This window comes from Penaeus chinensis, chromosome 24 (assembly GCF_019202785.1).
Source record: "Penaeus chinensis breed Huanghai No. 1 chromosome 24, ASM1920278v2, whole genome shotgun sequence".
Taxonomy (NCBI): Eukaryota; Metazoa; Arthropoda; class Malacostraca; order Decapoda; family Penaeidae; genus Penaeus; species Penaeus chinensis.
Window position 1 is genome coordinate 24,831,239 of NC_061842.1, and position 12,500 is coordinate 24,843,738.

Consider the following 12,500-nt stretch of genomic DNA (forward strand, 5'->3'; position numbering starts at 1 on the left):
CTCTCTCTCTCTCTCTCTCTCTCAGCCTTTAGCCTTGCTCTACCTCGTGCCGAACCACCCCGTCTAGTAAATAACAAACACACAACACGTATTCGACATGCTCCTTCCACACAAGACACAAACACCGCAGTGAGAGGTGTTGTAGCAAGCGACACACACACACACGTTCCCCTACAACGTGTAAGCGTGTCCGTCACATCTACAAGAACTAATTCCGTCACGTGGTGCCAGGCCCCGCACGCCCGTCCCAAAGACCACATACATCGAATAAAAGAGAGAGAGAGAGAGAGAGAGAGAGAGAGAGAGAGAGAGAGAGAGAGAGAGAGAGAGAGAGAGAGAGAAAATACAAGAGAACAGAAAGATAAGAGGGCAGAGTGGAGAGCAGAGTGGAGGGAAGTGTAGCCCGGCCGGAGCGAGGTCAGGATGGGGAACAGCGCTGCCAACTGCGACGCTAAAAAAGGTGTAGCCAGAATCCTACGAAGCTGATAGGGAGTGAAGAGGACGTGGCAATGCTGTCGTGAGGGGCAGGGCTGGCACGACCCAGGAGGCGGAAAAGGGGCGAGGGGAGAGCACGTGGCCCCGAGGATGGGAAGCTTAGAGGGGGGGGGGGGGGTAGGAAGTAGTTGGGTGTGGGTGTGGGGGGGGGGGGGATAGTGGGGTGACTGATGAAGGATGAAGAACATTACATGGACGAGCACACACAGGGATTGAGGAACATACGCTTGCTATTATTAACGTTTTCCTTTAATAACATTGTAAAAGGCCAAGCACAATCTGTGCCTGGCACGTCTTGGCAAATATAAAGCTGCGAGTAAGCCATCTCGTTTGCTGCATCTATTTGTCCCCTGTATATTGTTAATTTGAGTGAGAATTATTATCTGCAACTATATTAACATTTCCTGAACTCTCGAAAAAAAAGTATTCATAAAACTTTCTCCGTACCTTACTGAATGACAATGAGATGAAATAAAGTATATATAAAAAATAAAAAAATCAAAAAATCTTATACATTAAAGCAAACCTGTCATTACAATTATCTCCATGCCTTTTACTCCCATTGCATTTTCGCTGCCTGGTACCGGCACTAAAAATTAACAAAAGAAACAAGCCTATTATTAAATCAAGCCATTAAAAAAATTACCACTCGTCTTTACCACTGATTATTACGAGCGATGCTACCAGAGATCTCGCCATCAACCATAATTACCGCCGGAGCCAACCCAATTGCCACCATTTCACTATCAGCGTCGCAATTACAACGCCCATAACCGCTGAGCCGAGCGCGACGACCCCTACGCCCACCTCCGCCCTCCCTCCGACACTTTCTCTTTTCGCGACTACTGCAACGACAAGGAACTACACTCGAGTCCGCTCCTGAACAATTAAAACCGGCCTGCCCTACTGCCACTGCTACGACGACTACCATAACGACCCATGTCTTGCACTGGAACCAAACGCACGCCCATCGCGACCACACACACATCCCCCGCCCTCGGTCTAGGCGCTCCTTCCCCTGCCTCTTATAAGACTCCCTCGACAGAAGTCGGAAGAGGAGGAGGAGGAGGAGGAGGAGATGGGGGAACGGAGGAGGAGGACGACGGAGGAGGAGGACGGAGAAGGAGGAGGACGGAGAAGGAGGAGGAGGAGGACGGAGAAGGAGGAGGAGGAGGACGGAGAAGGAGGAGGAGGAGGACGGAGAAGGAGGAGGAGGAGGACGGAGAAGGAGGAGGAGGAGGACGGAGAAGGAGGAGGAGGACGGAGGAGGAAGAGGAGAAGGAGGAGGACGGAGGAGGAAGAGGAGAAGGAGGAGGACGGAGGAGGAAGAGGAGAAGGAGGAGGACGGAGGAGGAAGAGGAGAAGGAGGAGGACGGAGGAGGAAGAAGAGAACGGCGAAGGAGGAGAAGGCTTCCCTCAAAAGGCACTGACAGGCAAGCTTAGGATCTCCAGGGCTTCGGAACCCATAGTCCCCTGTTCGCTTCTCTCTCTCGGCAGGCCTGGGGGGGGGGGGGGATACACAACCTACTCCGCCGTGTTGTCATGGATACCTAAATCTCTCTCTCTCTCTCTCTAGCCTTTCGACAGAGAGAGAGAGAGAGAGAGAGAGAGTTAGAAAGAAAGAAAGAAAGACAGAGAGCCAAACGAACAAATGAAAGAGGTTGGAAGACTCAGAATGAAGACTGAAAGCTTTAAGCAGAAGAATGACGTCGAGCCAGCATGCAGAAAGGAGGCGGAGGAAGGTCTGTGCAATGGGGAAGGGAGTAGGGAAACATAGGAAAGGAGAAGGAAAAGGGGAAGGGGGAGGGAGGGAGGAAGGGAAAGGAGGAAGTAAGAGTAGAAAAGCTAAAACTTCGCAGACAAAGATTTAGTGAGAGACTGAGACAGACCGGCAGGTTTACCGAGACTGAGCGAGCGAGCGAGCGAGAACGAGAGAGAGAGAGAGAGAGAGAGAGAGAGAGAGAGAGAGAGAGAGAGAGAGAGAGAGAGAGAGAGAGAGAGAGAGAGAGAAAGAGAGAGAGAGAGAGAGAGCGCATAAGTGGGCAACAGCTGCGGCTGGTGTTGCAACAAGGTGGCGTGTGGAGGTAGCAACAAGCGAGCACCGGGCCACAGCCACCTGATCCCGTGACCACAACCACCGCCCGCTCGCCACAACATCTATAAGCGCTCTGTACTCCCGCTGCCGCCCATGCACGTCTTTTCCCAAGCCTTTTCTTTTTTTCACTCGATTAGAAAAAAAAAAAAAAAAAAAAAAAATGGGAGAAGCCATCCCGCGGACACTCGCTCAGGCCCACCACGGCGACGGCTCCGCTACTCGCCAGGCCTTCTCACTGCAGCTTTCCGAGCCCTACAGTGACACGCCCTGAAAAAACGAGGGCTGTTCGAGGGCGTGCCGAAAGTGCTTGTTAAGGCGGCGGACGGCGGGAGAGGGTGGGGGCGGGGACTGGGTGAGGGGGGCAGAAGAGGTGGGGAGGAAGGGGGGAAGGGAAGGGGAAACCGAGTTGGGAAAAGCAGTAAGGGGAAGTAGGCAGGGGGAAGGGAGAATGGGGAAGAACAGGGAGGAGGTGGTACAGTGATAGGGATTAGGGCAAGGGATAAGGGAGCAGCGGGCGAGGCAAGGGTGCGAAGATCCACAGCGATTCCTGCAGCGTCGACACTCCGGCAGCGGCCGTCTCCCGTCACTCTGCTTCTCCTCATAAAACGGTTCGAATGTTTACTACTGGACCGAGATATTTTGATCTTTCTTTTTCTGCTGCGCTTGCTAATAACCAACCCCCATTCATCGAGCTCTCACGCTTTCCATTTGTAGTACAAGAAGAAGAAGATAAAAACATATCAGCATCACATCATCCACAATATATCTTAACATGCCTCTTTTCACCGAATCCTCTTGAACACAATGCTCTCAACCATTCAACCACACCGATACCCCCCACCCCCCCCCCTCGACCTATCCTATCAACGTAATATATTTCAGCTCATTCAACAACACTCGCTCCAAAGACCTCTCGACTCGCCCAGTCTCCTCGCTGCTTTCAACCAGCATACCAACGCCAATCATCTCGCCATCACTCGCATACGTATTCACTCACTCAGTCACTCGCTCGAACTCGCATACGTATTCCCTCACTCAGTCACTCGCTCGCACAGACATACATTCACTCATCGACTCATTAGTCCAGTCCACTCCTTTCCTCCCTCCCTCCCTCCCTCACATACATTCACTCAGTCACTCACCCATATGCAGAATCACTCACCCGCTCACTGGGGTTCACACACATCCACTCACTCATACACACACACAGTGGCTACGCTCCTTCACCTGGCATCACCACCCACAACCACACACACAATAATGAAAAAATCGAGAAACTTTAGAAAAAGAAAAAAAAAAAAAAAAACAGACTTTCTAAATATAAAATAAATAAGTAAATAACACTCACGCCTCCCCTACCCCTCCACCCCAATCGCATGCCACTACTACCCCCTTACCCCGCCAGCGCCACCCATAAAACCCGCAAGTGCCGGGCCTTCAACAAAGCACATCCTCTCTCTACCAATGATCTCCCAACAAGGTGACGCAAGACGAGACCCAATCCCCGACCTCCAATCCACCGCCCACCCCGCCAATTGGCCCTATCCAATCTCACAATCCCCCATCCTTAACCCTATCCAGTCTCACAATCCCCCTCCTTAGACCTATCCAAGCCTCCAAGCACCACAATAAGACCGAAGGAGGTCTTTACCTATGCCTTATGCTTCCAGTTTCCTTAGCTCCGTCGCAAGAAACTCGCCTCCTACCTCCTACCCCCCCCCCCCCCGCCCTCAACAAGACCTATTCTTTCTGTACACCCGGTGGCCTACTTGGTCCATTGCAAGCAGGCGGATTGTCGTGCTCTCTCTCTCTCTCTCTCTCTCTCTCTCTCTCTCTCTTTCTCTTTCTCTTTCTCTTTCTCTTTCTCTCTCTCTCTCTCTCGTTAGATATGTTGGGAGATACATTTCCTCGTCCCGTGTTTGCCAACTGCTTGTGTCAAAGCAATCCTAAACATTCAGCTTGCCTACTGACTTCCTCCACAGACAAGGGAGCGCCAAGAGCCAGCCTCTATCACCGTGTTCGTCCAGCTTGCAAAATTAACCATGCGTAAAAAATGACGATGAAAAAATATGAAAAAGTAAGGTAAAATGTTCAGCAAACATACTTCCTATATAAATATATATCTATATAAATATATATCTAAATAAATATATATATATATAAATGTATGTATGTATGTATGTATGTATGTATGTATGTATGTATGTATGTATGTGTATGTGTATGTGTGTGTGTGTAGGGCGGGAAGGGAGGAAGGAGAGGGAGAGAGAACGAGAGAAAAAGGGGAGGGAGAGAGAACGAGAGAAAAAGGGAGAGGGAGAGGGAGGGAGAGAGAGAGGGAGAGGGAGAGGACGAGGGAGAGACAGAGAGAGAGAGAGAGAGAGAGAGAGACAGAGAGAGAGAGAGAGAGAGACAGAGAGAGAGAGAGAGACAGAGAGAGAGAGAGAGAGAGAGAGAGAGGGGGGGGGGGGAGAGAGAGAGAGAGAGAGAGAGAGAGAGAGAGAGAGAGAGAGAGGGAGAGAGAGGGAGAGAGAGAGAGAGAGAGGGGAGGGAGGGAGAGAGAGAGAGGGGAGGGAGGGAGAGAGAGAGAGGGGAGGGAGGGAGAGAGAGAGAGGGGAGGGAGGAGAGAGAGAGGGGAGGGAGGGAGAGAGAGAGGGGAGGGAGGAGAGAGAGAGGGGAGGGAGGGAGAGAGGGGAGGGAGGGAGAGAGAGAGAGGGGAGGGAGGGAGAGAGAGAGAGGGGAGGGAGGGAGAGAGAGAGAGGGGAGGGAGGGAGAGAGAGAGAGAGAGGGGAGGGAGGGAGAGAGAGAGAGGGGAGGGAGGGAGAGAGAGAGAGGGGAGGGAGGGAGAGAGAGAGAGGGGAGGGAGGGAGAGAGAGAGAGGGGAGGGAGGGAGAGAGAGAGAGGGGAGGGAGGGAGAGAGAGAGAGGGGAGGGAGGGAGAGAGAGAGAGGGGAGGGAGGGAGAGAGAGAGAGGGGAGGGAGGGAGAGAGAGAGAGGGGAGGGAGGGAGAGAGAGAGAGGGGAGGGAGGGAGAGAGAGAGAGGGGAGGGAGGGAGAGAGAGAGAGGGGAGGGAGGGAGAGAGAGAGAGGGGAGGGAGGGAGAGAGAGAGAGGGGAGGGAGAGAGAGAGAGAGAGGGGAGGGAGAGAGAGAGAGAGAGGGGAGGGAGGGAGAGAGAGAGAGGGGAGGGAGAGAGAGAGGGAGGGGAGGGAGGGAGAGAGAGAGAGGGGAGGGAGAGAGAGAGAGAGAGGGGAGGGGAGGGAGAGAGAGAGAGAGAGGGGAGGGAGAGAGAGAGAGAGAGGGGAGGGAGAGAGAGAGAGGGGAGGGAGAGAGAGAGAGGGGAGGGAGAGAGAGAGAGAGAGGGGAGGGAGAGAGAGAGAGAGGGGAGGGAGAGAGAGAGAGAGAGAGGGGAGGGAGAGAGAGAGAGAGAGGGGAGGGAGAGAGAGAGAGGGGAGGGAGAGAGAGAGAGGGGAGGGAGAGAGAGACTTCCTCCTTCCTCTGATACCTGCCGTGCCCTCATCCCCCTCCCCCTCCCCCTCCCCCTCCCCCTCTCCGCCCACGACCCCCGCCCTCCAACTGACCCTTTCCTTCTCACACTCGCACTAACAGCTTAACTAACATTGCATGTTTCCTATATACATAAATAGTATATGTTTCCTATATACATAAATAGTATATGTTTCCTATATACATAAATAGTATATGTTTCCTATATACATAAATAGTATATGTTTCCTATATACATAAATAGTATATGTTTCCTATATACATAAATAGTATATGTTTCCTATATACATAAATAGTATATGTTTCCTATATACATAAATAGTATATGTTTCCTATATACATAAATAGTATATGTTTCCTATATACATAAATAGTATATGTTTCCTATATACATAAATAGTATATGTTTCCTATATACATAAATAGTATATGTTTTCTATATACATAAATAGTATATGTTTTCTATATACATAAATAGTATATGTTCACTATATACATAAATAGTATATGTTTCCTATATACATAAATAGTATATGTTCACTATATACATAAATAGTATATGTTCACTATATACATAAATAGTATATATTCACTATATACATAAATAGTATATATTCACTATATACATAAATAGTATATATTCACTATATACATAAATAGTATATATTCACTATATACATAAATAGTATATATTCACTATATACCTAAATAGTATATATTCACTATATACCTAAATAGTATATATTCACTATATACCTAAATAGTATATATTCACTATATACCTAAATAGTATATATTCACTATATACCTAAATAGTATATATTCACTATATACCTAAATAGTATATATTCACTATATACCTAAATAGTATATATTCACTATATACCTAAATAGTATATATTCACTATATACCTAAATAGTATATATTCACTATATACCTAAATAGTATATATTCACTATATACCTAAATAGTATATATTCACTATATACCTAAATAGTATATATTCACTATATACCTAAATAGTATATATTCACTATATACATAAATAGTATATATTCACTATATACATAAATAGTATATATTCACTATATACATAAATAGTATATATTCACTATATACATAAATAGTATATATTCACTATATACATAAATAGTATATATTCACTATATACATAAATAGTATATGTTTTCTATATACATAAATAGTATATGTTTACTATATACATAAATAGTATATGTTTACTATATACATAAATAGTATATGTTTACTATATACATAAATAGTATATGTTTACTATATACATAAATAGTATATGTTTACTATATACATAAATAGTATATGTTTACTATATACATAAATAGTATATGTTTACTATATACATAAATAGTATATGTTTACTATATACATAAATAGTATATGTTTACTATATACATAAATAGTATATATTTACTATATACATAAATAGTATATGTTTACTATATACATAAATAATTTATATTTACTATATACATAAATAGTATATGTTTACTATATAAATAAATATTATATATTTACTATATACATAAATAGTATATATTTACTATATACATAAATATTATATATTTACTATATACATAAATAGTATATATTTACTATATACATAAATAATATATATTTACTATATACATAAATAATATATATTTAATATATACATATGTATTTAATATATACATAATATGTATTTAATATATACATAATATGTATTTAATATATACATAATATGTATTTAATATTTAATATATATAATATTTACTAATAAATAAGTAAATATAATCATATATACATACATTATGTATATACATACATACATACATACATACACACATGTACCTATACATTTATACACACAATATTATATACAGATGACAAATATGCTACATATATGCCAAATTACATATCAAACGTGAACATTTGTATCATATTATATATAATGGCATTAACATAAGATTTATACAAGTATACATACAATTCTAGACATCAGATATACATATACATACATAAACAAGCAAGCACACCCGCACGCACACACAGAGTTATTATAACAAAGTGGCAGCATGAAAGGCAAATTCAGGCACAGCTACATTTGAACTTCTCTAAAACTCCAGTGAAAAGCATGTGTGAGAACGTTCCCAAGTCCAATAAGAAAAATACTGGATTGTACCTATGAATGTTACCCTCCAACCTCATGACATCCTGCAAGCTTGACACATTTCCCTATACGATGAAAGGGGAAAACACTTTTCAGCATGAAGCAGTGCATTAGAAAAAGCCATGGAAACTAAAGAGGAAAATTTAGCTTGCAGATGAAATATCACATTGCTAAATTGGTAAGCTCGGTGATATCACACTTTTCAAGAGAAAGATAAGCCCTTTTCTAAACTAATAAATAAACCACGGTTCAGCCAAAAGACAAGCAAACAGGAGACAAGCAATTCCTCCAGCAGCAGCAGCATAAACCGAGCAGGAGCAGAAGCAGCAGCAGAATCGGCACAGCAGCAGCAGCAGCAGCAGCACAGCGCGAGGCTGGCCGGGCCGCGTAGCAACAACGGCTATTCCCAGCTCTCTTTGTTCCGGCCCTGTACGGTGAAGCCATCCCTCCCGTTATCACCGCCACCTTCACTTAAAACAGAGAGGGAGAGGGGGAGAGACGAGGGGCGAGAGAGCGAGAGCACACCATAGTCCTTCTCCTTCCAAATTTTGAAGCATTTTCCATGACTCATTACGTGGATTTAGCTGATAGCACCCATGATCATAGTTGGTAACAGTAACAGCAGCCCTAACCTACATCGGGTCCAACAGGGAAATAGCCGGCAAGAGAACTCCCGTTTACGAGCAACCCCTGGGACTTCTGCTGTTGTCTCCGGCCCTCGTAGGCAACAGTACGAAACACAAGGCGTTATCCACTGCTGGGAACGCATATGAATAAAAATAAGCAAACTTGAGCTAACATTCAACTCTTGGTTCTCAGAAAGAAAGATTATCGAACACCTGGCAAGCCGCCTCTGGCACACAGCTCGTGTTCCGGGTAAGAACGTCATATGAACCGACCTCCCTGCACTACCTCCCACAATCGGTTTCCACTCCTTTCGTCCTTTGAGCCCATAGTTCGTCACTTTCCCGATTCTAACCCAGGTCCTCGTGACCATGAACCCCCTGCCTATCTCTATGTCGATTCCCAGTCGCCTACGAGCAATGCAAAAGGCGAAATTCTCATGTTCATTAATAGCTATTCCGGTGAAGGTTGTCTCCAAGTGCGGCTTTGCACGGAACACCCGCCTCGCGCACGAAACGCGACCTCAGCTGACGATTTTTTCTATACCTTACTAAATCATGCTTCTTTTAATTAATTTGCAGTTTCTCCCGTAGCACAATTTTTGAAAAATATATATATACATATCCACGCTCACGGCAAATATAACCATAAAGATAGGATCAACACCACGTATTTTTTCTCCTTTTCAAATCGATTTCAGTTCATCTTTTTCCACACCGCTTAAAAAGAAATTCCCTTAAGGTATCGTTCTCAATGATACTAGTGCCTTGTCTCCATATTACATGTACACGACTTATTTCGGGCACTGGCGTTCACTTCAACATTTTTCTACGATAAGGGAGATTTCACTACAATTTCTTCTACTACAAGTCCCAATGAATAATTCACCTTAGCAAATTCGACACACTGGCAGATACATCATTTAACGTGTCTCTTAGTTTCACTTGAGACAAAAAATTGAAAAAGATTAGGAAAAAAATAACAAAATCTTGTATGTATCTGAGATTTACCAAACTCTTATTTTCTCTTAAGAGGAACATACGAGCTAGTTTCTTCTCTCTGACTCAAGGACATTGGAGACTAAATCGCTCTTTAAATGTTGCTATAAATCCCTATCTTAATTCGCACCAGAACAATCTACAATTGCAAGAGGTCAAACACTGGCATTTTTCAACTTTTATCTTTGGTGAAACGGCCTACACTAACCTATAAAACTTCTTCTATGTACCTTACTATGTAAATGTGTGGGTCAACAGCAATTTGTATACTTATACGTTGATATATATTATATGTATGTACTAATACATGTGTATAATATATATATATATATATATATATATATATATATATATATATATATATAAATGTGTGTATATAAATGTGTGTATATAAATGTGTGTATATAAATGTGTGTATATAAATGTGTGTATATAAATGTGTGTATATAAATGTGTGTATATAAATGTGTGTATATAAATGTGTGTATATAAATGTGTCTGTGTGTGTGTGTGTGTGTGTGTGTGTGTGTGTGTGTGTGTGTGTGTGTGTGTGTGTGTGTGTGTGTGTGTGTGTGTGTGTGTGTGTGTGCGTGTTTATAAAAAAAAAACACATACATTTTATACAAATATACATACATATATATACATAAATACATATATGTATACATACATGCATAATGTTAAAGCTATTTCTAGTGTGTATGCATTTAAGTATGCATATGTAGTATATGTATAAATATGTGTATGTGTATGTGTATGTGTATGTGTATATGTATATGTATATGTATATGTATATCATAATTCACCTAAATGGCTCCTACAGAAGAAAATTCCTTGTGGCCTCCATGAAGAGGCCTGAACCTTAAACCGTAAGTAGACGAGGTAAAAGGGGTACTTACCACATCTCTGGTGAGCGTGGGCGGCGGCAGGGTATCGTGCGGGCGAGCACAGGAATGGGTGACCGAGAAAGGTGTACACACGTTGTGGAAGCAGGCGCGGCACTCTAAGAGGGGCAAGAGGGATGACACAGTGTGAGACACATTATGGTGACTTGGACTAGTGCCGTTGCTGTGGCTGTGAGATCCCCCGGCTGTGGTATAGGACACCAAGGACCCACAGCCCCCACTCACGGACGAGCCCCCGCACGACTGTGGGCGGTACAAACACGTTAACACGCTACTGCGGCACTCGGAGGAGGTGGTCACATTAAATAAGATTTGGTCTGGGGGCGTGGGAGCTGAGGGAGTCCGGAGGCATATGGGCGTGGGTGCGGGCCCACACTTGAGCATATAGTTCTCCTTGTCGATATTGAGCACGTGTTTGTCTGTGTACCCCTTGTCCTGGCTGCCACTCTTATTGAGGTTGTTTTCGGTGTCGTACACGCCCATGGCAGTCGTGGTGGTGGGCGAGGCGGACATCGTGGATGGCGGAGAGCTGCCGTGGGTGGTGGAGCTTGCCCCCGAGTGGGCGTGTTGCACAGGCGGGCAGGGTATCGGGCGCGCCTTCATCGCCTCGTACAGGAGGCCAGTGTCGAGCATGTTGCCGTTATTTCCACTCGACATATTCATTCACGAACACATGTAGACATATTCACACACGTCAATAACATTTACCAATACTGCCAAATCACACAGCTAGTGGATAACATGTTCATGACCTTATTTTCATATCACAATAAACGTTGCAGCTTTCAGCTGAATTTAACGGATGGTCGCTAAACTATAAATGCCTTATCAAATAAGGTTAACTAAACCGCTGTACGGATACAGCAATTAAATGCGAAATTAATCTAAGTGAATGTCATGTTGAGGACGCCGGCGGTCGCGGTGGTACGTCTTCACGTCAGTATGGTTGCGGGCCGACTGTCGAGCACCGATCTAGCGGCGCCCGGCGACACGCGATGCCCGTTGCCTAGTTTGAATTATTTCTCTGTTTAATGCTTTCTTTTGCATCTCCTGCAAACATTTTCCTCCCAGTTTATGTACAGACGAGTTTTAGACTTAACGAACAATATAAAAGTATATTCAAGGACCAAGATAACCTACAGAGCACCAAACAGTGTCAGTATCCACAGCCTCCCTTTGTGCGGTTCCTCTCGAGTAGTTGGCAACGTCGCACTGCCTAGCTGAATGACAGTCGCTGGGAGCTTGATCTAAAACTATGTAGACGCTCCTATATGCATGATTCACTCGCTTTTCCAATTTTACTGCGAATAACTATAGCACATAGTCGACACCACCACGACGACCAGAAATCCCATTAGCCGTCGGGAATCCCCAGCAGGATGCGACAGATGCCTTTTCGAAATCCAGGAACCTCGACACACTGGTTCCTTGATCGGCCAAATTGATCTATCTTATCAGCGAGTCATTTACCTTTCACATTGATATCAGCTACCAATTTTTTTCCTCATTGTCAACAGGCATGTAACCTCCAGAACAGTACATTTTTCATGTTCCTATTTCCCTTCACCGAAACGCAACTATCCACTTTCGCTGCCGTTCCCTGCACTCTGCTTTAAAGAGCGACGTGATCCCGCCGCGAGAATCCTCCGACTGAATCACCAGTCGCGAATCCCAAATCCTAGGAATGCGAG

The 12,500-nt window shown here is 44.3% G+C and overlaps 1 protein-coding gene across 2 annotated transcripts in view; it reads right to left on the reverse strand.

Annotated features, from left to right (window-relative positions):
- LOC125038179 (phosphatidylinositol 3-kinase regulatory subunit gamma-like) overlaps window positions 1-12,500 on the reverse strand; it is a 78,654-nt gene that overhangs the window by 26,036 nt on the left and 40,118 nt on the right. Inside the window, exon 2 of one of the 2 annotated variants that reach the window (XM_047631557.1) lies at window positions 10,804-10,907. Coding sequence is in view for 1 of the 2 variants with exons in the window: in XM_047631555.1 (XP_047487511.1) it covers window positions 10,804-11,472 (669 nt within the window). In the remaining variant the exon portion in view is untranslated. Of the gene's footprint in view, window positions 1-10,803; window positions 11,781-12,500 lie in introns of those variants that run through there. The other variant, XM_047631555.1, reaches the window with a different exon arrangement.